Source organism: Suillus plorans (assembly GCF_016647745.1).
Source record: "Suillus plorans strain S12 chromosome Unknown HD556scaffold_24, whole genome shotgun sequence".
Classification (NCBI taxonomy): Eukaryota; Fungi; Basidiomycota; class Agaricomycetes; order Boletales; family Suillaceae; genus Suillus; species Suillus plorans.
In genome coordinates this window covers 358407-380006 of record NW_024537408.1, presented here as the reverse complement: position 1 = coordinate 380006, position 21600 = coordinate 358407, and the positions used below count along the sequence as shown (strand labels likewise).

General features: G+C 48.6%; 8 protein-coding genes across 8 annotated transcripts; 1 reads left to right on the top strand and 7 right to left on the bottom strand.

Annotated features, from left to right (window-relative positions):
* Window positions 1-8: 8 nt before the first annotated feature.
* Window positions 9-2217, bottom strand: HD556DRAFT_1474348 (MFS general substrate transporter; the record flags this gene model as incomplete). Its single annotated transcript, XM_041308499.1, has 9 exons — window positions 9-311; window positions 365-407; window positions 464-545; window positions 603-686; window positions 734-995; window positions 1042-1454; window positions 1506-1546; window positions 1599-1842; window positions 1887-2217. The coding sequence occupies 9 exons, from the start codon at window positions 2215-2217 to the stop codon at window positions 228-230; spliced, it is 1584 nt and encodes a 527-aa protein (XP_041160908.1). The 3' UTR covers window positions 9-227.
* A 723-nt stretch (window positions 2218-2940) lies between these two features.
* HD556DRAFT_1236305 (nucleoside phosphatase family-domain-containing protein) lies at window positions 2941-5242 on the bottom strand (the record flags this gene model as incomplete). The annotated part of the gene is made up of 2 exons (XM_041297816.1): window positions 2941-4973; window positions 5029-5242. The coding sequence occupies 2 exons, from the start codon at window positions 5240-5242 to the stop codon at window positions 2941-2943; spliced, it is 2247 nt and encodes a 748-aa protein (XP_041160907.1).
* A 319-nt stretch (window positions 5243-5561) lies between these two features.
* On the bottom strand, window positions 5562-8772 carry HD556DRAFT_1474342 (uncharacterized protein; the record flags this gene model as incomplete). The annotated part of the gene is made up of 6 exons (XM_041308498.1): window positions 5562-6084; window positions 6144-6227; window positions 6280-6321; window positions 6376-6444; window positions 6498-7976; window positions 8032-8772. 6 exons carry the CDS (start codon window positions 8770-8772, stop codon window positions 5794-5796), a joined length of 2706 nt encoding a protein of 901 aa, XP_041160906.1. The 3' UTR covers window positions 5562-5793.
* A 328-nt stretch (window positions 8773-9100) lies between these two features.
* HD556DRAFT_406597 (cyclophilin-like domain-containing protein) lies at window positions 9101-10249 on the bottom strand. The gene is made up of 6 exons (XM_041310521.1): window positions 10115-10249; window positions 9981-10052; window positions 9849-9919; window positions 9709-9788; window positions 9521-9650; window positions 9101-9471 (listed from the first exon to the last, which is right to left on the bottom strand). Exons 1-6 carry the CDS (start codon window positions 10184-10186, stop codon window positions 9429-9431), a joined length of 468 nt encoding a protein of 155 aa, XP_041160905.1. The 5' UTR covers window positions 10187-10249; the 3' UTR covers window positions 9101-9428.
* A 2363-nt stretch (window positions 10250-12612) lies between these two features.
* Window positions 12613-13546, top strand: HD556DRAFT_1442651 (uncharacterized protein; the record flags this gene model as incomplete). Its single annotated transcript, XM_041306489.1, has 3 exons — window positions 12613-12964; window positions 13014-13151; window positions 13206-13546. The coding sequence occupies 3 exons, from the start codon at window positions 12613-12615 to the stop codon at window positions 13544-13546; spliced, it is 831 nt and encodes a 276-aa protein (XP_041160904.1).
* A 951-nt stretch (window positions 13547-14497) lies between these two features.
* HD556DRAFT_1367488 (uncharacterized protein) lies at window positions 14498-17549 on the bottom strand. The gene is made up of 3 exons (XM_041302842.1): window positions 17285-17549; window positions 15246-17233; window positions 14498-15182 (listed from the first exon to the last, which is right to left on the bottom strand). Coding segments are annotated over exons 1-3 (2310 nt in total). The 5' UTR covers window positions 17287-17549; the 3' UTR covers window positions 14498-14862.
* HD556DRAFT_1367487 (uncharacterized protein) lies at window positions 17550-19958 on the bottom strand. The gene is made up of 5 exons (XM_041302841.1): window positions 19345-19958; window positions 19128-19298; window positions 18487-19079; window positions 18224-18426; window positions 17550-18177 (listed from the first exon to the last, which is right to left on the bottom strand). The coding sequence occupies exons 1-5, from the start codon at window positions 19899-19901 to the stop codon at window positions 17692-17694; spliced, it is 2010 nt and encodes a 669-aa protein (XP_041160902.1). The 5' UTR covers window positions 19902-19958; the 3' UTR covers window positions 17550-17691.
* Window positions 19959-19986: 28 nt separating this feature from the next.
* HD556DRAFT_406336 (uncharacterized protein) lies at window positions 19987-20941 on the bottom strand. Its single transcript, XM_041310520.1, has one exon. It carries the CDS (start codon window positions 20650-20652, stop codon window positions 20104-20106), a length of 549 nt encoding a protein of 182 aa, XP_041160901.1. The 5' UTR covers window positions 20653-20941; the 3' UTR covers window positions 19987-20103.
* Between the last annotated feature and the right edge of the window lie 659 nt (window positions 20942-21600).

The window sequence follows — 21600 nt, the reverse complement described above, 5'->3', positions numbered from 1 at the left end:
GCTTTCTCAACGTTGCACCATCTTTCACGCGGGCTCATGAATTTGTCTAGTGATACCCTCATAATTTACCTGACACCGCGGACGATAGACCCGAGGGTCACATTGTACCCCTGTACTTGGCATGTAAATATCACGGGCTAGGTGAAAAATCACAACTAATTCCAATTCATGCCTCCTGCGGTGCATTGCACCTTCTCTAGTATATGGTAAAGTTCTTGACAGTTTGATTAGTCTTGTGTCTGTAGTGGCTTCTGATAACGATCAGAGTCTCTGACGAGAAAGAGTAGCGACGCAGCCGCCATCACGATCGCCTGCGATAAACACGTTAAACATCATGCACAAGTGACCTGCAAATAAAGCTTACCGCGTGAATATAGAACACCAACATCGGTTGACTCGAGATCGTGCTGCATTAAACAAGGAAATAAGCAGACAGTGTGGGATTGAAAACCAATCGACTCACGCAGTAAAGATGCCGCCCATGACAAGAGGAGAGAGGAAGGCTCCAATGCTGGACATCATTTCGATAGCAGCTAGTACCTCTCCTATCCAACGCAATCTGCCAGTTATCAACCGCATGTTTGCAGCTTCAAAATACGTACCTTGTTTCAAGGGGTCGACCGATGATACTGCGAGACTTCGAGTGATGGGAACATGTGCTGCGCTGAAACCGACAGCGGTCACGGCTTCACAAAGCATCAATACACGCATTGCTGCATTTGAGACCTCGCACCTATGAGATGTGAAACATGAGTCGTCGTTGCAGACGCTATTATATAGGAAATAGCATTGATGACCCAGGAGACGAAGGTGATATGGACATCGAGAAGGTCTGTAGACGTAGATACAGCAGTGTCATCGCTAGGGTCCTGTTGATCTTCGGGAAGAACGACCTTCCTGGCGTAAATCGGACGCAATACGCGAATCAGCGAGGGTATCGTATATGTAAGACAGAATACAGCGCTCAAGCTCAGTGTTGTCAACATAATTCCGGTCTAAGTTACATGAGTGTAGAGCTCCAGTGATTAATGTTCGGCCTACCTCAGCAGAGTTGTACTTGTATTTCGTTGTGTACAACAACGTAAGGGCCACCGGGGTATACGAGTCCGCAAGCATCGCGATGATGATATGAATTGCACAATACACTACTCGCCAGTTCCGTCTGCCATCTTCCTTGCGGGCAGGAACAAGCTGTTTCAGAGGTTCGAACGCAATGGCTACCGTAGATATGAGGCGGCTCCATAAATTTCGATGGGCGCTTGCTTCTACATTCTGCTGAGCAAGGCGCTGGCGACGTAGTTCATCCCGTTTCTCTTTTGGCAATGATTCGGGGAGGAAAGCTAAGACGTAGACGAATATGGCCCCGAGAACGGAAATGCAGATGTAATATACGATTAGCGGGTTATTGGTCTTGGTGGTGACAAGTCCACCGATAGCAAAGGAGACTGATTGGCCTTTACACGTAGATTAACGGGGATTGTGTAAATGCAAAGGATTATGCTTACCTAGGATAGCCCATCCATTAATGGCACTCAAAACGGGTGTTCTTGAAGATCCGGTCAGTCCAAAGAGGATTGATTATCACAATTATACATTACCTATCCTCAGCACTGGTGATATCAACGGTGTAGATGTTTACCATGAACATCATAATCAGGGGATTACCGAATGCTTGCAGTAATAGAGAGGCGGCCAAAACAGTTGCTCCTAGCCATCCAGACAAGTACTGGGAGCAGATCATAAGAAAATAGGCCAAAAAGCTAACGGCAACTGCGCCAAGGATGACTTGTTTTCTTCCAAGTCTAGAGCTAATATGGCTAATCACACTGCATGCGATCATAGCTGTTGAACATTAGATTGGGCAGAAAATGTAGCAGCGTCCGCACCCGCAAGCCCGTCGCCAATTAAGATGGCCGAAATGACGGCAGAGTATGTTTTCTCCACCTCTGGAACTGCGCATAGTTCCTTGGATATCTCCCCGCCTGGTGGGAAGTTGTCATTTGCTGTGAGCCACAGCCGACAGATGACTGTTTGGATAACCTCCAATAATGTCGTTGCAGGAAGCGTCGAAGTAAGTCGTGTCGCGACAGCTAGCGGGATTAGAAGCGTTAACGGGGAAAATTGGCGTTCACTGCTTATTGCATCCTGCCGCTCTGGAAGGAGCGGAGCACGCTCAGAGGGCAACTTTGTCGGCGACACGTCTTGGATGCTTGCCATGGAAGTTTAGATCAACCTATTTCGATATCTTCGAAGTGAATAAGTAGTTACTTACCACGTGGAACCAAGTATAGGCTTGCGACGCAACGGCGTGTGTGTGTCCCCGACAGCCACAGACCAAATAAAACCAAGTGCGGTTTCTCCGACAATAAACCGAATTTTATAAGGAGTCTGGGTGTACAGTCAAGCTGCAAATCCGATCGAGAGCCCAGCTGGGGCCCTTGCGGGAGATTTCCCCCCTTGCCAGCAGTCGAAATTTCCTAGTTGTGTTTTCGAAAATTCATGTCCGACCCGGAGCTTCTTGCCACTCAGGACGCCACTATCATGAAAAGGAAGTTGGGCTCACCAGCCAGCTAGCCATGGCCCATTTCGGACCCTTGAAGTTGCTGGAGAAGGCAAGGAAGTGTTGACTAGAACTTTTTGACGGGTAATAATAGCATGCCATTTATCGATTCAACTTGATATCACTATAACTGCGTTTTAGATGATTTGGTCGACAGACCCATCGAGAGAGTCGCAACTGAAAATCGTTGAACGAAGAACTAACTATGCAGTTACGTACGTACACATGGAACCTGGATTCCCAAAAAAGTCAGTTGGCTGCATAAGTACATCGACTAAAGTACGCGAGGTATAAATTACACCATCTACAACTTGAAGTAATAAGATATCCCCGTATTGTCGACTGCAATAATAATACTCTGGGTCCAGTCCAATGTCAATTCACTCGTCAGGTAGCTGTAATACGCTGTTTGCACGAGAAAGTGTCTGCCTTGGAAACAGCGTCAAGTTCATATACGATGAATTTCGCGAACGTGGGTTGATGGAAGGAATCGAAGACCTGCTGCTCGTCATTATCGTGTCGTCAGGAGCGGTGGTAGTCGTAGGTGACGAAGCGCGAGAGTGAGAATGCGACGTAGAAGTAGATGTGCTGAATCCGTCCGAAGCATTGTGATAGGGAGGAGGTGAGAGTGTCGAGGTTTGAGAGTGTCGAAGCAATGGAGGTTGAAGTGAGGTAGAGATGGGAGGTAAACGCGGACGACGTGATGATGATGTCGATGAGGACACAAGGCGGCGCAGGGGTCGCAACAGGGACGGGGGTAGAAAAGAGGAATTTGAGGGCGACGGTGGACGTGCTATCGTTATCCCTTCCTCCATCGCGTAGGCTCCATGCAAGTCACGTTTAAATGAGTTGCGTAAGAAACGCCTCCGAACAACGCGCAATGGATGTCGTAGGCGAAAGATTATGTAGCCCACCACAATGAGGATAATGGCGTAGGAGAGTATAGTAATGGGTGGAAATCCCAAAGACTCACGGGTCAAAGATGTCGGCAGATGTGGAGAGACATGCTCTTCCAACAACCCGTCGAGATCCCAGAACGGTCGAATGGGTTTGATAGGAGGGTTGGATGTACTAGCAGGAATATCGTCTATAGGATCAGCCAGCGGCCTACTACTGCTTGAAGACGGTTTGATTTCCTTGCTTGCTTCTAACACCATTTTACCCAGCGTCCAGCTAATGGCGATATCTCCGACAGAGTCGACAGATTGAAACATAGGTCTTCCCAAACCCTTCGCTTCAGCTTGTTGTGCCACTTGTTCTCCAATCGTGGTGGAGTTTCCTTCCGGGTCTACTATCCGAGGAATCCCAATTCCTTCATGTAGCACATTGGCTATCCAAGCGGCCTTGAAACACTGCATCTGCAACCTCGGAAGCTCCACATTCTTGCCCCACTTCCCGACCTCCATGACCTCTCCGTTTTCCATGACTTCCCCATCGCCGCCTCGTATGCCCTGCGCTCTCGACAGCTCATGTTGTTTGACTATACCACTCCAATCCATACCGCAGAACTGCGTCGCAGCGCGCTCGTACTGCACATAATCATACGGGCCGCCTAGCCCGAAGACATGTTCAGATGAATACCAGTATTCGGAAACACCAATGAAATGGGAGGAAGTAAAGTTGATGGCAGGAACATGCACTCCGTCGAAAAGGCATGGAGCAGTATTGCATGGCGCATTTTTGTTGAGGAGGGAAGCAGTACGATCCAGACACTGGGTGAAAGAGCCCGTCCCAGCAAGTAGATGTGTTGAATGCGACCCATCAATCTGAGGCAATGTCTCGGAAAGTATCAGATCTTTTGGAAGGCACGGGTCAGGTATGGATGATGATTCTGACGTCTCGAGCGAAGTCTCTTTGAAAGACTTGATGGTCTTCGTAACATATCGCTCTCGTGCCTGGTTGGTACCATAACCTAACCACGTAGTGACGAACACCGAGTGGTTGACGTCGTCTCCGCCAAGTAGTCGTAACCGGACATCAACCAGGTTCTCCTTGTCTCCCGAAAGCGTGTTAGATGGCTCAAAAGCTATCTGGGTCGAAGCGCCTCCCATGTCCAGAAAACCATAAGTCGTCTTCTTGTCCTTTCCATAAAACCCATCCATGAGATAGTTCACTGCTATCCATCCATACAACCCTTCCTCTTCGCCAGTGATAATTCGTACACTGGACCCACACGGACCGTCCTTCGATTCGCCTTCTATCCGGAAGCTCGAGGCGCTTTTGAGATACCTACATGTGGCACTAAGCACGCGCGCCTGTTGCACCGGTGTCAAAAGGCGCATACCAGCGGTAGCGAGGAGGAAAAGAGGAGTTTCTGACTCGAGGGAAGGAGGTATCTGAGAGCGCGCATGTTTAAGTAGCGGCGCAAGGTATTCGTAGACGCCCTCTGGGTTGTCTGCGAATGTAGAAAGACCTACGTGACAGAACCAGTTGAATTGTGACGAGCAGAATATCAGACGTGTACACACCTGGTTCAGCCTTCATTATCCAATCATCTCCCTCCTGAACGCCCTTCTCTACCTTGGGCAATTTGTCTCGTACATCATCTCCCTGCTCGCTAAGCACAAAATCGGGATCTTCCCAGCTATATATCTGAAGTCTTGAACCCGACGAGCCAGCGTCAATAACTATTCCAAAACGGCGCGCAGTAAGCCAAGAATTAGAGAATATCGTAGGTGGCATAGACCAGGGCCCAGCGGTAAAGCAATCGATGCTCCACTTTACAAAGACGTACACAGTAGGAAGGTGTATGTAAATGACGAGGTAGAATTTCACAGCCGCGGCCAGCCACCGCGCGGAACCCAGCTTCCCGAAGTTATCCTTTCACGACCGTTCACGATCAATCTGGCTAATTGGATAGGCAACGAACTCGTGGCAGTAATAAATTACTTTCATGCTGAATGATCGCGTGCGAGTGACCTGCTATGAATTTCTGGCAGTTCTTTCATCGACTTGGACTATCATAATTTTCGCTCAGCAGCCGCTCGGCCTCATTGGATGGTGTACTATATGAAGTGCATCGGTCACTACCTTTCCAGGGAGTCCTAAAGTATCATATAATGGACTGATATACTAGTTTATCAATGATCATACGCACGCCAACCTGAAAAAAAGCAGAAAAGTCACAGTCCTTGAATCGAAAAAAACAGCTCCCGTATTAACACAGAATACTATGTCGAAACTACATCCATACGTTCCAAACGAGCTTAAGCAAGATGCTCCTTAGAAGTTCCTCATCGCAGTACAGTGGTCTTGCGAGGTCGCGAACGCGTCCCACCCCTGGCCTCGCTTCCTTTATTCTTCGCTTTGTCTTTAGCTTTCAGATCCACGCTCCACAACCGCGCCTGCGCTTCCCTTAGGCGGAGCAGGTCAAATACCCAGTCTGTCTCCTGCGCCTTTGCTGAACCGCGCTCATGCAGCCTTTCTTCCTCTGGGTGTGAGAGGAGAGCAGCTGTAGTGCGCTCACCCGACCGCCACAGGAGTAGTTGCTGGATTGCCTCAGGGAGAAGAATGTTCACGCAGTACTGTGGGTACACAATGTTTTAATCAGTGACAAATGGTTATCCCAGAACATAAGACACACATCAAGTTTATCGAGGGTTGATAGTGATTCATATTCATGCGAACCAACTGGCTGCTGTTGGTCCTGTGCAGGCACATGGTCAATCTGTAGAAATGATGAATGATCCCGGGCGGTATTTGCGATATAGCTAGCCTACCTCCCCAGTATGCGGCAAGTCAGAGTGACCGCTAGAATCCGGCTGCAATCAAAGGTAAACATCTTGGGGAACTCAGGAGTCTGCGATAGATCTTACCTGCTCTGCAATGATCTCCTTTGGCGCAGAAGCCAGGTCAGTCGTCTTCGGCTCTGGGGAATCGTCAGCCTATACAAAAATATCAACACAAGAAATGCAAAGGCAAAAAATAAAGAGCCAACCTGGCTAGGCTTGCCAACTGTTGTGGTATCGTCATCAATCTTGTTGCTAGTATCGCTGGGAGGTATGGGCTGAGACAGTATGTCGTGACTCGCACTGTCGGAAGTTGCAGGTATATTGTCTGGCGACTTGTCAAGTGACATTGCATTGGGGTCGTCGACCTGATTGCTATTGTCACTGGGAGGTATTGGTTGAGGAATGTCAGGGTGGACCATGGTGTCGGAGGATGCAGATGTCTCGTCTGTTGTTCCAGTCTCAGTTTTGTTAACTGCCATTGCTTCAGTGTCGTTGACCTGATTGCCAACGTCACTGGGAGGTATAGGCTGAGAAATGTTGCAATCTGCCCTATCGGAAATTGCAGCTATTTCGCTTTCGACGCCAGCGTCTGCCAACCCATCGCCATTGGTGGCCAAAGTAGTTATGCTATCTTGCTCCGGGGGTGGCACCACCGCCGCTTTAGGTTTGAATTCTATATTGGTTCTACGGGCATACTCTTCTCCAAGTGCCCACCGTGCAATCAGTTTTTGCGACTGCTTAACCTCGTTCGGGTCTAGACCTCCTCTCACCGCCGCCCGCTTCATTAAACTGGATCTAGCCGCACCTCCCCGCATGAAAGCATCATGGCTCTTGCCTGCCGGGGTGTACTTCCCTTGTAGGATAGCGTTCAGTACAGGCTTCACGTATGTCAGCTGCGCATGGATCGACAACTCAGCGAAAGCATCTGCGCTAGGAGGCGGGTCGGTCAACTTTGGACTAGGGCTCCGCGTCCTGACTTCCGGTTCATCTTCCGAGTCCGGAGCCTCGGTGTCTTGGACGGCGCTTTCGAACTCGCCCAAGTCACACATAACGAAGCCTTCTTCCTCAGAGGTCCAGAATTTATCCCGGGTGAGGTTGTACTCTTGTTCATCCAGAAACTTGGCCCGATAGCGTTCCTTCCCGCCTGGCTTGGTTGGTGGAACGTATGCTATAAGCTGAGCGGGCCAGTATCTGTTACTTCTCGTCCGTAGTGCCTGCGCCAGAACGAGCTCGCCTGGTATTTGGAGCATGGGGTCCGGGGGCGGAGGAGACCAAGCGCGGTCCATAAGAGTCTCAAACTCAGTACGAGGCAGAACCTTAGCCTTCTTGGTTGAACGTAGGTCCTCTATATCGTCTTCTTCTGAAGAAAATGTCCCCCCAGTGTATGCGGAAATCATCTCAGGCATGCCATCACGCTTGAGTCCATCTGCATCCTCCATAGCTTTCACTGCTGCCTCCCATCTCTCGCACATGTCTGTCTTTGTTTTCTTGCTAGGAGAAGAGTTTGAGGATCCAGTTGTGGTGAGAGATGAGACTTGAAAAGTTGCTCGGGAAAAACGCTTTTCGCCAGACAGGTCATGAATAGGCTGGACGTTGGATTCGGATGGAGATGAAATTGTCGAAGGTTCTCGAGATAATGTCAGGTCGCCAAAGAGGGTCACGCAGAGAGGTTGTTTTTGGACGACCTAACCATTTGCTTGTTTGAATTGAGACATTTTCAGCGTGTCAGGGAATGCTCACCCTGGCAGGCCACCACATGCGGTTTTCCAGAAGCTCGATATCATCGTCGTCATGCGGGACCGAGGTGATAATGACTCCCAATTCATTCACCAGTACCCAAACTAGAGTATCGACGTTGCCGAAGCCATGTCCATCACCTCGGTCAGATGATTTTGCCTTTCCTGCCTTCCTTTTCCTTGGGGAAGTTTGGCTCCGGGGATGTGAGAAGCTGGAACTGGATACGCCAAGAGAGCGCGTGGAACCACCCCTAACCCTACTAAGCTTCTGAGGCGGTGGGGTGGAATGACTGATTATGGAACGTGGGGGAAGATCCGTGGTTGAGATAAGCGGACTTGTAGGAACGCTCGAAAATGGTGAGGGCGACAGGGTTGTGAGACTGCTTACTGTGCCTTCCCTATCCGAACCAGATTCAGAAGCCGGGGCCTTGCGTTTCTTCGAATGCGCGGATGGCTGGGAGTGTGAGGGTGTTACAGGCTTGGGTTTAGGCTTGGGTTTTGGTTTGGACTGACGCTTGGGAGATGGTGACGAGTGGTCTGTCTGTTTTAGCGGTGAAGCACGGAATTTGCCCTTGGCGTTATAGCGATATTTTACATTAGGCTGCCTACGCGATGGAGGCCCCCCAAATGAGTCTGAGGGCTCGGGCTCGTCATCAGAGTGGCCTGGCGAATCGAGCTGGTTTGCGAATACAGCGGAAGCCTGCTTTGCTGCTTTACGGGTCGGGAGGATGCGCTCAGATAGCATCGAGAAAGTGCTAGTAGTTGCCAAGCGGTAAGGACGTGCAGTATTTGTCTTTCGGTCCTATGGTAGATGGAGTAAACCCTTAAGATTACTGTCAGGACTGTATCAGCAGACTGTGTCAGCCAGACTCTCGCACTTTTGATGCCCGAGCGCGTTCTGTCACTCCGTGTCACGTCACGCGATACTTCCTCCTATCTCAACTTCAATGTATATATATCGACCAGTGTCTAGCTCTGCCTCTTTCCGTTGTCTTCTCCTTACCAAACGTAGTTTACCGGTGACTCGATTGGTCCTTCGACAATAGCTCCTACTCAGCATTCAACACGCATGCGCATTTCAAATTTGTCGCGCATTGAAACTGGATGTCAGATATCATTTTCGACATAATGATGCGATGGTGTGACAATGTCAGGACCCTGCTCGGTTCAAGTTGACAGCGGTCATGTCATAGATTTGGTAAAAGAAGATCAATCGAGCTCTCACTTCAATAATCCTGAGCGTTTGAACCACGACAGTCTGGGAAAAAAATAGAACATTCCACGTAAGACTGTACTTCTGCAAGAACAGGTGGCCAGTGTCCAAGATAAGACATTTATGTCCAACAAAAGCGCAGACTTCTAGCATGCCGCTCGAAGGCAAACGTAAGAATACACGGACAATCACATCGTCCGAGCCTTGTGTATCTTCACATCTTCTCTTGGTCTAACAAGTGGTCAAGTATCTCTGAAGATCCTAACGCAGGATGACTTACCGATCCTGCGCATCAACTGCAACAGCACCTAATCTCTGCACAACACGCATGCCTGAGCTCACCCGGCCGAAAATGGTGTGTTTACCGTCCAGGTAGGGCGTGGGTGCCAACGAAATGAAAAACTGAGATCCTAGAAGTGGGCCATTACATTCCAAGCAGTGGATAATATAAAAAAGCGGGAATCTAACCGTTGGTGTTGGGCCCCGAGTTCGCCATTGCGAGGATTCCAGCACCCGTAAAGCGTAGTTCTGGATGTATTTCATCCTCGCTGTGCACAATGCACATGTCATATGTTTACGTTTGGGATAAAGATTAACGATATACGTACAATTTCTGACCATAAATGCTCGTTCCACCTCGACCAGTTCCAGTTGGATCACCACCTTGGATCATAAAATCCTACAAGCATGATTGGTCATGAATATAGATACGTTTGCTGTAGAAAAAAAGCTCGACTGACGGCGATAATTCGATGAAACACAACACCGTTGTAGTAGCCGCGTTTTGCAAGCTCAGCAAAGTTCTGACACGTCTAGGATGGTATCTTGATCAGTTCAGTCAAAGTAAAGGCGCAAAACAATAGAATAAACCCACCCGAGGGGCATGGTTCCAGTATAATTCAAGCTGAATGTCCCCGAGACTGGTTTCGAGAACAACTGAATCCATCGTGCTATTTTCCCGACTTCCCACGCTAGTAGGAAGCTTTTGGACCCAAGCACCTATACGCTGACGCGTGGGAACCCTTTCGAGAAAACTGTACTAGTTGATCGGTGCCATCGATGACGATGATGTCGAGGTCGATGATCGTCTCTGTAATAAAACTTGTGTATGTCCTTTAATTTTAGTTTCTCTCCGTATCTTTGTTTTATTGACGAATTAAATCCAGACTAAAAGATAATCCTTAATAGTTTTCTTACACTGACTCGGATGTTTGCAATGCAGAAAATTTGTCTGCATTGTCTGCACCTGTTCTAAGTACTGTTCTGCGTGTTGGTACTAAAATATCAGATGTGCGAAATGGGGCAAGCGTCAATGCATTTCACTTCTCGACGCCGAGCTTAAGCATATCGAATGATATCCTCTTCGAGAGTCTCCTGACGGCGCCTCAGGCTGTCCCACCTACTTACACAAGATCACAGGGTACTTTGCTTGCTGCTGAGTGTGCAATTCACTTATTGATCATGCCTGGTAACGCACTATACCCATCTCATGCTGGAGCAAACATTTTGGGTGTCGTGTATTTTTTTTTTTGTTTTTGAGTTGTTGCTTAATGGCTGTTTTCTGTTAGATTCTCATTCACGAGTCTGGCGTGCTTGTTACCCGTCTATCGTCTTGCGCTCTGTCAAGGACATAGTATCAGCCTGTCTAGGACCTAGCAGTCGCGACCCTCATGGCTCCCACATGTATCAACTTGTTTTGTGGCGTATACAGTTGCTGCCATGCACAACTTACATTAAGAAAGCTCTCCACGATTCAAAAAGCAAAAGGAAGGTCAGTGACGAGTTTGTAGTGCTGCATCTGATCTGGAAGTACCTGCTTGGTGTACATACTTCGACAATTGTGATATACCAATAGACTGTTCACTGCCAATCCATCGTCATTTTTTGAAGTCGGGGACTGACGCTTCCCAGCGCTACTACAATAGTAGTAGATGACCCTCGGCAAACCCTCGGGGTAGATCTGGACAGTCGTATAGAGTTACATAATCTACATGATTGCTGTCCGAGATACTAAGACACGAGCTTGCAGTACTCAGTATCACTGCCTTTTGACGTAATGGTTAAGCAGATGACAAGTCTTGACTACTTACAGTATGCCTTATAGGATGGGATAAGTGAGTGCTGCCGCCGATGCCTGGAAGTAGGCGAGTTAACCGGTTGGCAGTGTTTTCCAACAGCACTACTGTGACATCTGGATGACACAATGTAAATGATGCGCCAGGGGTCCTGTAGACTAGAATGTATTGTCCTGCATAGAGTATACTCTCAATAGGACAGAAATTGGAGGAAAAAAAAGATGCGTCAAAGACGGTCTCTTCCAAAAATACAATTCTGCTGCCACCGTCATCATCATACCTGACATGATCAACTGACCGCTGATGGTTGATGGTTCCTATATTGATGTCAGAACAAAACCTAATTAAGAGCCATTATCAGACGAGGCGCTCAGCAAAGTTAATTGAAGCGCCAAAGAGAAGTAAATTTTATGGCTGGTAGGGTTGCAGTCAAGACAACCAACAGGTGTAGTGTCAGTGAAATTTAGCGTGATTGTGCCAATGGAATTACATGTCATTGAGCAAATGCAGACGGCAATTGACTCTACATCGCGGAATCAATGGAAAAGGGCTGTCTAGGAGAGACGCGCATGGAGGATCAGTGTGACTATGTTTAGAAGCCGGCCACTAGAGGATTATCCGACCTCCTCGTTTGGAAAGCGTCCCGGTGGTTTTTTTCTTTTTCTTTTGCTTCAGAATGTGGTCCTTTGGGGGTCATAGACCCTATGTTGCACATTGTCATCCCGGTGGTTTGTGCGGCGACGGCTCCTAGGCAGTCCCAGGTTTGGAGGCATATCGGCTGAGCAATTCGCCCCCCAGCAGTGCACTTCTGAGTCATGCTGACTTCTAATGCAGCCTACCTGAACTCAAATGAGTCGTTCAGTGACACAGCGCATGGGCTCGGATGTCTCGGATGTGAGGAAATTCACTTACATCACATTTGGCCGTCACTTGGAAGCAAGCAGGCTGCGCATGGTTGTCAAGCAATCTGAATCTATGACAGGTAGCAGCCAAGCTGATCAGATTCGAAGCGATAAGCAATACTTCCACTTTGCACTGCAAAATACCTGCCAATTGATCCTACACGATATGAGGCTAGTACAAAAAATTACTCGTTGGATCAGAGTAGTCCACATTACGCCTGCCAGATGCGCCATGGGCGTAAAGAACACGGTATAAAGGCTTCGGGTGATGTTCCATTTGGTGTTCAAGAATAACAAGTATTCTCCCGCATTCACACTGCTTCACCTCTCGCCTAGAGTCTACAGAACAGATGGATAGCCTACGCATGCATCGTAAAAAAAGACATGAACGCACCATGAATTCATCCAGATCGACACCACAAAACCCATCGTCCTTACGGTCAGGGCAGGCCCTTGACCAACATTCAACGAGACTGGCCCTGCAGTCATGTCTTAAGCACCTCGACAGGTTAGAGTATCGCGTGCACGAGGAAATCCAAGGGGTCCGTAGCCTCTTTAGGGAACTCCTTGACAACTGCCAGTCAGATGCCACAACGGAGAATTCAGGCGGATGCAATAGCACCGTCGACTCCAAAGCTGGATTCGATGACCTCAATATCATTCACTGCCTCGTGCCACAGCCTGCACCCCATGGAACATCATTCAGGGTCACGGGATTGCTGTCAGAGGGTACAGGTTCTCCCCAAGGTGAGTTGCTGTATACGCAGGCTTTTTCTTAGACACTTACCATGTACAGGTTTATTGCCCCACAACGCCCGCAGTTCTGCCAACTATGTAACTCACCCCCAGCACAGCATGTACTCGGAGGCCTTTTCGGCATCCTGCGACCCGCGTGTCACGGAATTGCCATCAGATAATGTAGATCCTCACCTTGGTTGATTCCCTATCATTCACAGCTTTTCCTTAAACGCTTACAATGTGTCCCTAGATCTATCGCTGTGTGGAACGCCCGATTATGGCTATGAGCCCGCTGTGCCACCCTTCCAAGGCATCTATTTCGAGGAACATGTCCTATCAAGTTCTTCAGCCAGACTCAGACCCGACGTGCAACTGTTTGTCCCCGTTGTGCAGGCTAGCCAAGCAAAGGACAAAGTAAAATGTACCTGGGACGGGTGCTCGGCACTCGTCAACAAGGATAACCTCACTCGCCACGTCGGGGAGGTGCATGAGGGGAAGATTAAGGCTGTTTGTGCAGACTGCGGAAGAGAATTCAAGCGTCCGTATCAGATGAATGAGCATATCCTTTCGACCAGATGTGGAAAATCGTAGATTGTTATCTTGGTAGTACACCACGGCACAAATCGTTACTGCCACCAATGCAAGTTGTTTTTTTCTTGACTTTGACTTTGACTTTGACCATGACCCCGTCGTCCTGGATTGTTAGTCAAGTCACCTGCTTTCGTTCTTGCCACCACAGCCTGAATGAGATGGATAGGCTCAGGCCAGAACTCATCGCTACGGGAGCCACAACTTGGGTATATGTTCTTTCGAGAACATCCTGCACTTTACGCGACACCCAACGCGTTGATTCGGAGGTTAGCGTGTATCAATGCGCACGCAAATGACGTAGCAGGAAATACATTGTGTGGGGGAGGAAGAATGACTTGATGGACTGCAAGTATTCCAGGAAGCTAACACCCGTGGGTCGGGGGAATCATAAACCAACATAAGTTGGGAACCGTTGATAGACGAAATGATGTGGCAGTTTAAGTGCGGACTCCTCGTCTCTGAGCAGAACTCTCGAAATTGTCTCGGCAAAGTGGTTGCGTGTTTCAGAATCATTCGGTGCAAGCCAACCGGTCGCTGCCACTGCCAAGTGAGCGCTTGAGCGGCGACGAAGAATAAGATGGCGATAAACAAGGCCAATCAGAGATACTTGTCTTGATTTCAAGAAAAAAGAGCAATAAATATTGAGACCCGTAGGTCTACCACTCCGGGAAAGCGTGTCATCCTTGTGCAGGGGCCATGCTAATCTTCTCTGTATCGTTCCAATTTTTCGTATGTCACCCCGAAGGGGACAACAGTGGGTAGAGGCATAAAGTAGACCTCAGCACAATTTTGTTTTGTTTTGAATGACGGGTTTTGCGCCATAATGGGAAATTGAGAAACTGGCTCCAAATTAGGATTCACCCGTATGAAATTATTGATGTGACCTCCTGATGCTAATGGAGTTTTGTATGACTGCTTAAGATAGACCCTTGGAGATGAGTAAATCATTCATTCAAGGCATGGTAAAAGGGGAAATGGTTATTGAGTCAAGATGGAGTCGAAGAACATCCATTGATGGTAGAATTATGTGGTAGCAGTCATTTGCCAACACAAAATGGGAAAGACTAGTCCGCATTCAATTCAATGGACACAAAACATGTCAGGCATAAGTGAGGCGAGGGCTGGCGCCGGTGCCGTGACGATATTAATATTGAAGCATATAAAAGCTATACACCGAAACACAAATTTACTAGCAAAAGTTCAAACTGAAAGATAGCAAGAATACACAAACGAAAGCAAAGCCATGACAGCATGAGGAGCGAAGCGAGGCTAGCTAACTCCTTCGGTACTCAAGATGAAGCACTTCAAACTATGGATCAGCTTTGTTGCGACTGTTTCCGAGCCTTGACCGGGAGAGTTGACGATTGATGGACTGCGACTCCTGAGAGGTCTGGAGATAGGTGATGCGGGCCCGGAGGAAGCGTCTGTGGCACAGAAGGAAATTCATCAAAGATTTCCTTCTCAAGGATACTGGGAGCAGGAGAAGATGATGAGTCCCGTGAGACCATCCAGTGCGATGGACGAGAGCTAGGTAATTCATTAGCATGGCGACTTGGAGGGCTTTTAGTTGGGGATGAGCTCGGAGGCTGGGATAATATAAACGACCTCTTCGGCGAGTTATATATCGAGCCTTGGTCTTGAGGAACGGCATACAATAATTTAGTCCATGCGAAGCTTTTCTTCTGAGCAGCTTACACACCTGTCTCCACTACGCTGACGTTCGACTTGGTTCTGTTACGGTTGAACAATTTGTCCGCAAACTTTCCCACACCGCCTTTCTTCGGAGATACACTTGGCCATGTAATACCAAAGCCTGACCCATCTCCATAATCAGATGGTGTTGCGACCGGGGCGGAGTCTTCAGAGGATGTTGAAATACTATCCCGAGGGTACGCCCCAGGCATATAGTTCGACGAACGACGACTAGTCAGCCGCCTGATGCTCGAGAGATACCTCCTATGTGAAGGAGACCGTTGTGATGCAGATGTAGAAGCCAGACTCCTCCCGTCACCCTCGTCCTCCTCGGGGATGTCCCCATCCATGTTAGGTTCTCGGATGGATGGAATAGATACAGAACGCTCTGAAAGGGAGGCGGTCTCCGCAGATGGAGCTTTAACGTGTTCCACAAATGGAGTTGTAACGTGTTCCGTAGATGGGGCTTTGACGTGTTCTGTGAGTGTCGAGGAAGATACGGATCGGAAGTCGGTTGCGAAAGTGTCGAAGGTTGGGGTTTTGGCAAGCGCGGCCTCTACCAGGTCTGAACCATCCCCCTCAGTTAGTTTCATCTCAAGCAATGCTGCTTCTTCTAGCAGGACGGCGAGTTCTCCATAGGCCGGACTCGAAAGCGGTTCGGCAGCAATAGTGATCCCCGTCCGCCGCACACGCGCAACTTGTGGTGTTATAGGTGTGGAAAGGGATGAAGTCGGTGCTGTGGTAGCGGGAACTTTTGTGACCTTGTGATGCACTATAGCCGTGAAAGAGCGCTTGACTTCAGGCTTGGTAGTCTCTATCTCTAAATCAGGTGATGGGAGGCTGGGTTGTACTTGGATCTTTGGATGAGGCACGATGATAGAGATGGTCCCACTTTCCTCAGTAGGAGGAGATACTAGTAATGATGTAGCCACGTCATCATGCTCCTTGTCATTGACATCATCGGATCCCAAGGTAATGGTAGACGTCAGGGGATGAGCCAATACCGAGTCATCTTCCGTAACCGCATTGGGGGCGACTACTAGCGAATGGGAAATAGTTGAAGACGAGTCGGGAAGGACAACTTCCGAAGGCTGAGCGTCGATCACAGATGCATCTAATGACAGTGAGCGATGATATGGTGATTGAGGCTTCTCGTCCGAAGGAGGATCAGGCTCGATAGCGGAAGTCACCTCCACGACGGTTACGACTTCTGGTGAGGACTGAGATGACGTCACGACATCCAATGCTATCACAGGCTCTGGATTAGAGTCAGCCTGCAAGCCAAGCTCTAGTACCGCTGGCTCCTGCTCTGCCTGTGACAGTGTATCCATATCTTGGGGAAGTGCATCATCTGATGAGGTGACAGGTTCAAGGGTCTGGGACGGGGCTATAATTCCAACGGGGTCTCTTACTTCCGTCGAAGGGGAAGTGGGCAGAGAAGGTGAGGGAAATTCTATATCTTCATCTGCATGCTGAGACGCCTCCCCGAGGCTGACGACACGTTGAGTAGGACCAAAATCAACTGCTAGGGAGTTGCGACGAGCAAAAGGAGAAGCCGGCGACGGTGTGGGTGGAAGCGGTGGAATAGGCACCCCCGTTTTGAATCTCGGAGGAGTGCCTTTCAAGAGTGTACCCCCGGTAGAGACACAACGTTTCCTTGGCAAGGGTGAGTCGTCCGCTGGGGGGAGAGGTGAGCCAGAGCGACTCGATGGCGAGCCGCCTGGCCTCCCCACTCGATTCCCATACAACTCTCCACGCTTCTTTGCCGGTGCGTTTTCTGCCAACTGAGGCGCACCCATTGCGAAGCTGCCTCGTGGGACAGGGACGCCTCCCTTCTCCTCAAATTTAGCGATTTTGTCGCGCAAACATCCGGTTCCACTACTCGGGAGGTTCTTTGAAGCGAATTGCTGTTGACTTGGGGAGACATTCCTCTGCTGGAGGGCAGCAATACGTTCCTTTAGATTGACTGGAGGAGGGTACGCGCGCGAAGTTGCCCTATAGTCTCATGGTTAGCATACAGAGACATACCAGAAGTTGTCCACGTACATTGACCGGGTAAACTTTATTGAGATTTGAAACGACTCGGAGGTGTGGATAATTGGTGATGCGGCGGGTTGAAGCGTTGTGACCGCGAAATCAAATGAACGAAGAACCCAAGAACAATTGGCGCCAGTTGGAACGTCGCAAATCTCCAAATGCCAATGGAATTGCCACTAAAACAAAGTTCAAGCGACTGAGAAAGGTTCAACGACTGGCTAGCAACGGTTGTGCATGAAACCAAGATTAAGTGAGTGTGAGTAACCATCTGATGCACCAAGATGTTCTAACTCCCTCATCTCCAAATATACTTACTTGGTTAACTTTGTCTACTTCGAGCTTATTCGGCCCCGACTTGTAACCTTGCTAAATACTTCTACTTCTCCGGTTCTCTGATGCACCGTAATACTATGTCATTAGCTACTGTCTTCGGCACTGTCGACCCCAATCGCCTTGGAAAGCCAAAATGATCTGCGTTTGCTCGTCATACTTCGCATTTTATCACCAGAGGCCCCGTTATCTAGACCCATATTATAGTGCACTTCTTCCTCATCTACTGAGTCATCTTCGTCGGTGGTGAATTCGGGTTGCTCATCTGACTGACTAGCTTCATTCCTCTGTACGGTGCGCCGCCTCTCGATATGGTATTTACCAAGCTCGTCCTTATCTTGACAGGAACCACTGGGTTCCTGCGGTAGCGACTCATCGCCGGATTCGAGCACCATATCCACGCTACGCTCCCGGGTCCGTGTGCTGCTGCTTGCAATCATCGACGATTTGTCCTGAGTAGCAGTTTCAAGGACATCGGCAACAACTATACGGGGCTTGGGAGAGGTCCCGAGCAGCTTATGGAGCAACCGCTGGTCATAAACTTCTTGAATTAATAGTCGGTTGTTCAAAGTCTGTTGCGATGTTTAACATCCGTTGAGAGTATAAAGAGAGCTATACCTCTTGGGTGACGCCAAGTATACTGGACAAAATGCTCATGTCCTCTGGTTCCCTGTGTCCACGTAAAGAGTAAGTCCGCCCTTCCTTACGTGCACCTAAGATCCCAGCCCGCAAGAAGGCCATTGATGTCATGATTCCGTGGGCTCCTGCAAGAGTCTGCCGAACTTTTGCAATTCCGTAAGAGCCTTTGGAAATATCATTCGCTGGTGGTAAAGGGAGCAATGGTGAACCATATGTGAAAACTTTCAAAAGATTTAGCTCACAAGGATCGGTAGGGTCCTCGATGGACAAGAGGTTCCTCTTTGTGAAATCGTACCATCCTCTCTGTCTCTTGCTAAAATATGAGCCACCGTTACGCACGGATATCCCTACCTCCTCATAATTAAAATAGCAACCATAGAGCTCAAAGAACTCCATAACCAAAACTCCAAGATTCTTCTCTGCATCTATCTCCCCTCTGCGAATCTTGGGATGCATCTGGAGGAAGCTGACTGCCATACAAACAATACTGTAGCTGCCCAGACCACCGGTATACACTTCGTTCATCGCCCGCTGATTTAGAAATGCTTTTGCGATGATGACGAGACTCCGGAGCGCAAACCCACATCCGCGCATGCCGGTCAGAAAGCCGTTCACGATATCGCCCGCGACGACGCCATTACCCTGATTTATGCTGATATCCACGTTCAACCTGCCATAAACCGTGACGAATTTGATGATAGGCACTTTGGCTTTGGCAATGATGGTGACTTTGGAAGCGATCCGCGCGCGTTTGATGACATTAGCGAGGGTCCGTAGGACATTCACTTTATCGCTGTACGCCATCGACTCTGATTTGATCACAAGATCTATGTCCCTGAGCAATTATTAGTATCGACTCTAACACGATACATGTAATGTTTACCCATTAGGGAGGTATAGTTTGGTTTCATAGCTTCCAAAGGGTAGTATCTGGGCATCTGGGAATGCATTCGTGATCGCATTCGAAACAAGAATGATTACCAGTCCTCGTATTTCCTCTTCGACTTCAGTTGGTGACATGTAACGAACGAATGCCTCAACCTCGCGATGCAACCTGTGGCAAATCAGCTCACAACGTCAAGGAAAGTTACAAAACATACATCTCCGGAACATTGCGACAGCTGTCCCAGTCGACTTTGGCAATCCAAGGAGCCTTTCTTGAAGTAGGGGCAAAGTCCTGTCTGCGCTTTTTGTGGTCCCTCAAATCTTCATCATCAAAGACCATTTCGTACGTTCGTTTTGTTCCCCGACCACCTCCATCTCGCGAGCCATCCCCGTGTGTTTCTCGTTTCCCTTTGTCCCATTCTCGTTCCCGCGCTTTCTCTTTTATTATTTCCACATTACTGCGATGAGAGTCCTGTGTTTTGGGTGCTTCTGCTTCATTATCACTGACCGCAAACGGTATGAATTCGTCGCCGAACGGTCTACTTGAGTCATTGGGTAGTTCGCCTAGCTCAAGTTCAGAATCCTTTTCTTTGCCTTTGCCATTGGTTCTTGCGCGTTTTGAACGTGGCTCCCTTGGTGTCCTATCATAGTCGTGTTCAACAGCCATTTCTTTTGCGTGCCCCCTCTCATCCTCCTGTTCTTTTGTTCGTTTCCGTCGATGACTCCGAGGTGCCCGAGATTTTTGCCGTGACTGAGGAACCGTATCTGACATCGTTGCCTGTCCAACACGCCGCTGTCAGAATAAAGGGTGTTTGTTTGGATCAGAAGCTGTTGCCAAACAAACACTCCGTGAATTCCCTTGTTAATGAACAAGTACATGTATATTTTTCACAAACCATCACCATAACATAGCATATATAACATTTGTACAAGTAATAACACGAAGGGCAGAAAATACAATGAAGCAAGATGTATTAAGTGAACTTCACCCTCTTCAAATGGGTCCTTGCGTGCACTGCTGCTGTGTCCTCCTTTCCACCATCCTCTAAATGGGTATCACTTTCCGCGAAATAATAAACCCTGGTGCCAATCTCTTGCACATCCCTCCCGTTCCCAGTCCAACCACACCGTATTGATGTCACACTCTTTGCTTTTGCCTCATCTGATAGACCCTTCGCGGCTCCAGTGGACCTCACGTAAACCAGTGACTCGGCTCCCGCTGGGAATTCATTAAAATCCAGGTCCAAGTGAACCATTCCGATAATGTTGAGGAACCCCTCCGCGATTTGAAGAAGCTCCTGATTTCTGGAGCTGGCTATCCATCTTTCATGAGCGCGCACGTCATCCCATCCAGTGATGAGGTAGATCTCAGCAGGCTCTGCTGAATTTGTGAAGAAGGTTAACGGATAACCTGAAGAGGATGATTGCCAGGAAGAAACCTTGGAGAAGAAATCGATTACATGCGGGTCGGAGAGTGTATTAGGGGGGATCAACGAGAGGGATGCGAATTCTGTGACTGGCATAATGAACTGTCTTGATGTCGTTGGACCACAATTGAACCTGGTGGGCGCTGAAGTAATGAATCAAAACTATTTGGTACCGTTGGCTCCTGTGCATTTAAATACGCTGTACGCGTCAGCGCCACTATTACGTTGGCCTGGATGAGCTTGCGTCATTCAAGGATCCTGCCAACTCCTGGCTATCTCGACATCGTCGTAAATGACTGAGAGTGCTCTCAATCGAACATCGTGTATATATTGAAAATCATGAAAGTGATAAAAATGCTCCAAGGTTAAGTGGGGATCTGGGTAGGAGGGTACCCACTAAGAACGGTGGAGAGCGCCTTTGCCAAAATACTAGATAGAAATAGTATTATCAGGAACAATTAGACACGTAACAGCAGGAGCATACTTGTGAACAGTGAACAGCGGACGCGGACCATTAAGCGAGCTACAAAACAATACATTAGAATCGCTTGCGAGCCCCGAACTGACCTACAAGTAGCTCGACGCAGGCGCACAGCCCTCAACTTGGTAAGTCGGAGTGAGAATCCCATCCTCTTAAGCTTGGCAGTAACCAGTGACGTTCACGAAACTGAAAGTCTACCACTCATCACGCAAGGCATTGTAGATGGGCAGAGTGTCAACCACGGCGATGGTGCCAAGATGGGTGATTGGATTGGAAGATTCACGTACCATGCGCGAGCTGTGCATTGTACCTAGTGATATTAGTACCCATTTTGGCTGCAACGTCAGGACCTCGCTCGATAAAGACGGTTGCGCAGTCGATACGACTCGATAGGTGTGTGGGTGAGGAACAAGAACCATCGAGTGCGCTTTGAGTACAGATCCTCTGCCTGATGCAATAATGTCCATAGCATGACAAACGTTCCAGGTACAATCTTCACCACCTGGGAAAACAGACTGTCCATGAGAGTCTCATGAAATTCAATTTGAGTTGTGTTTGTCTGG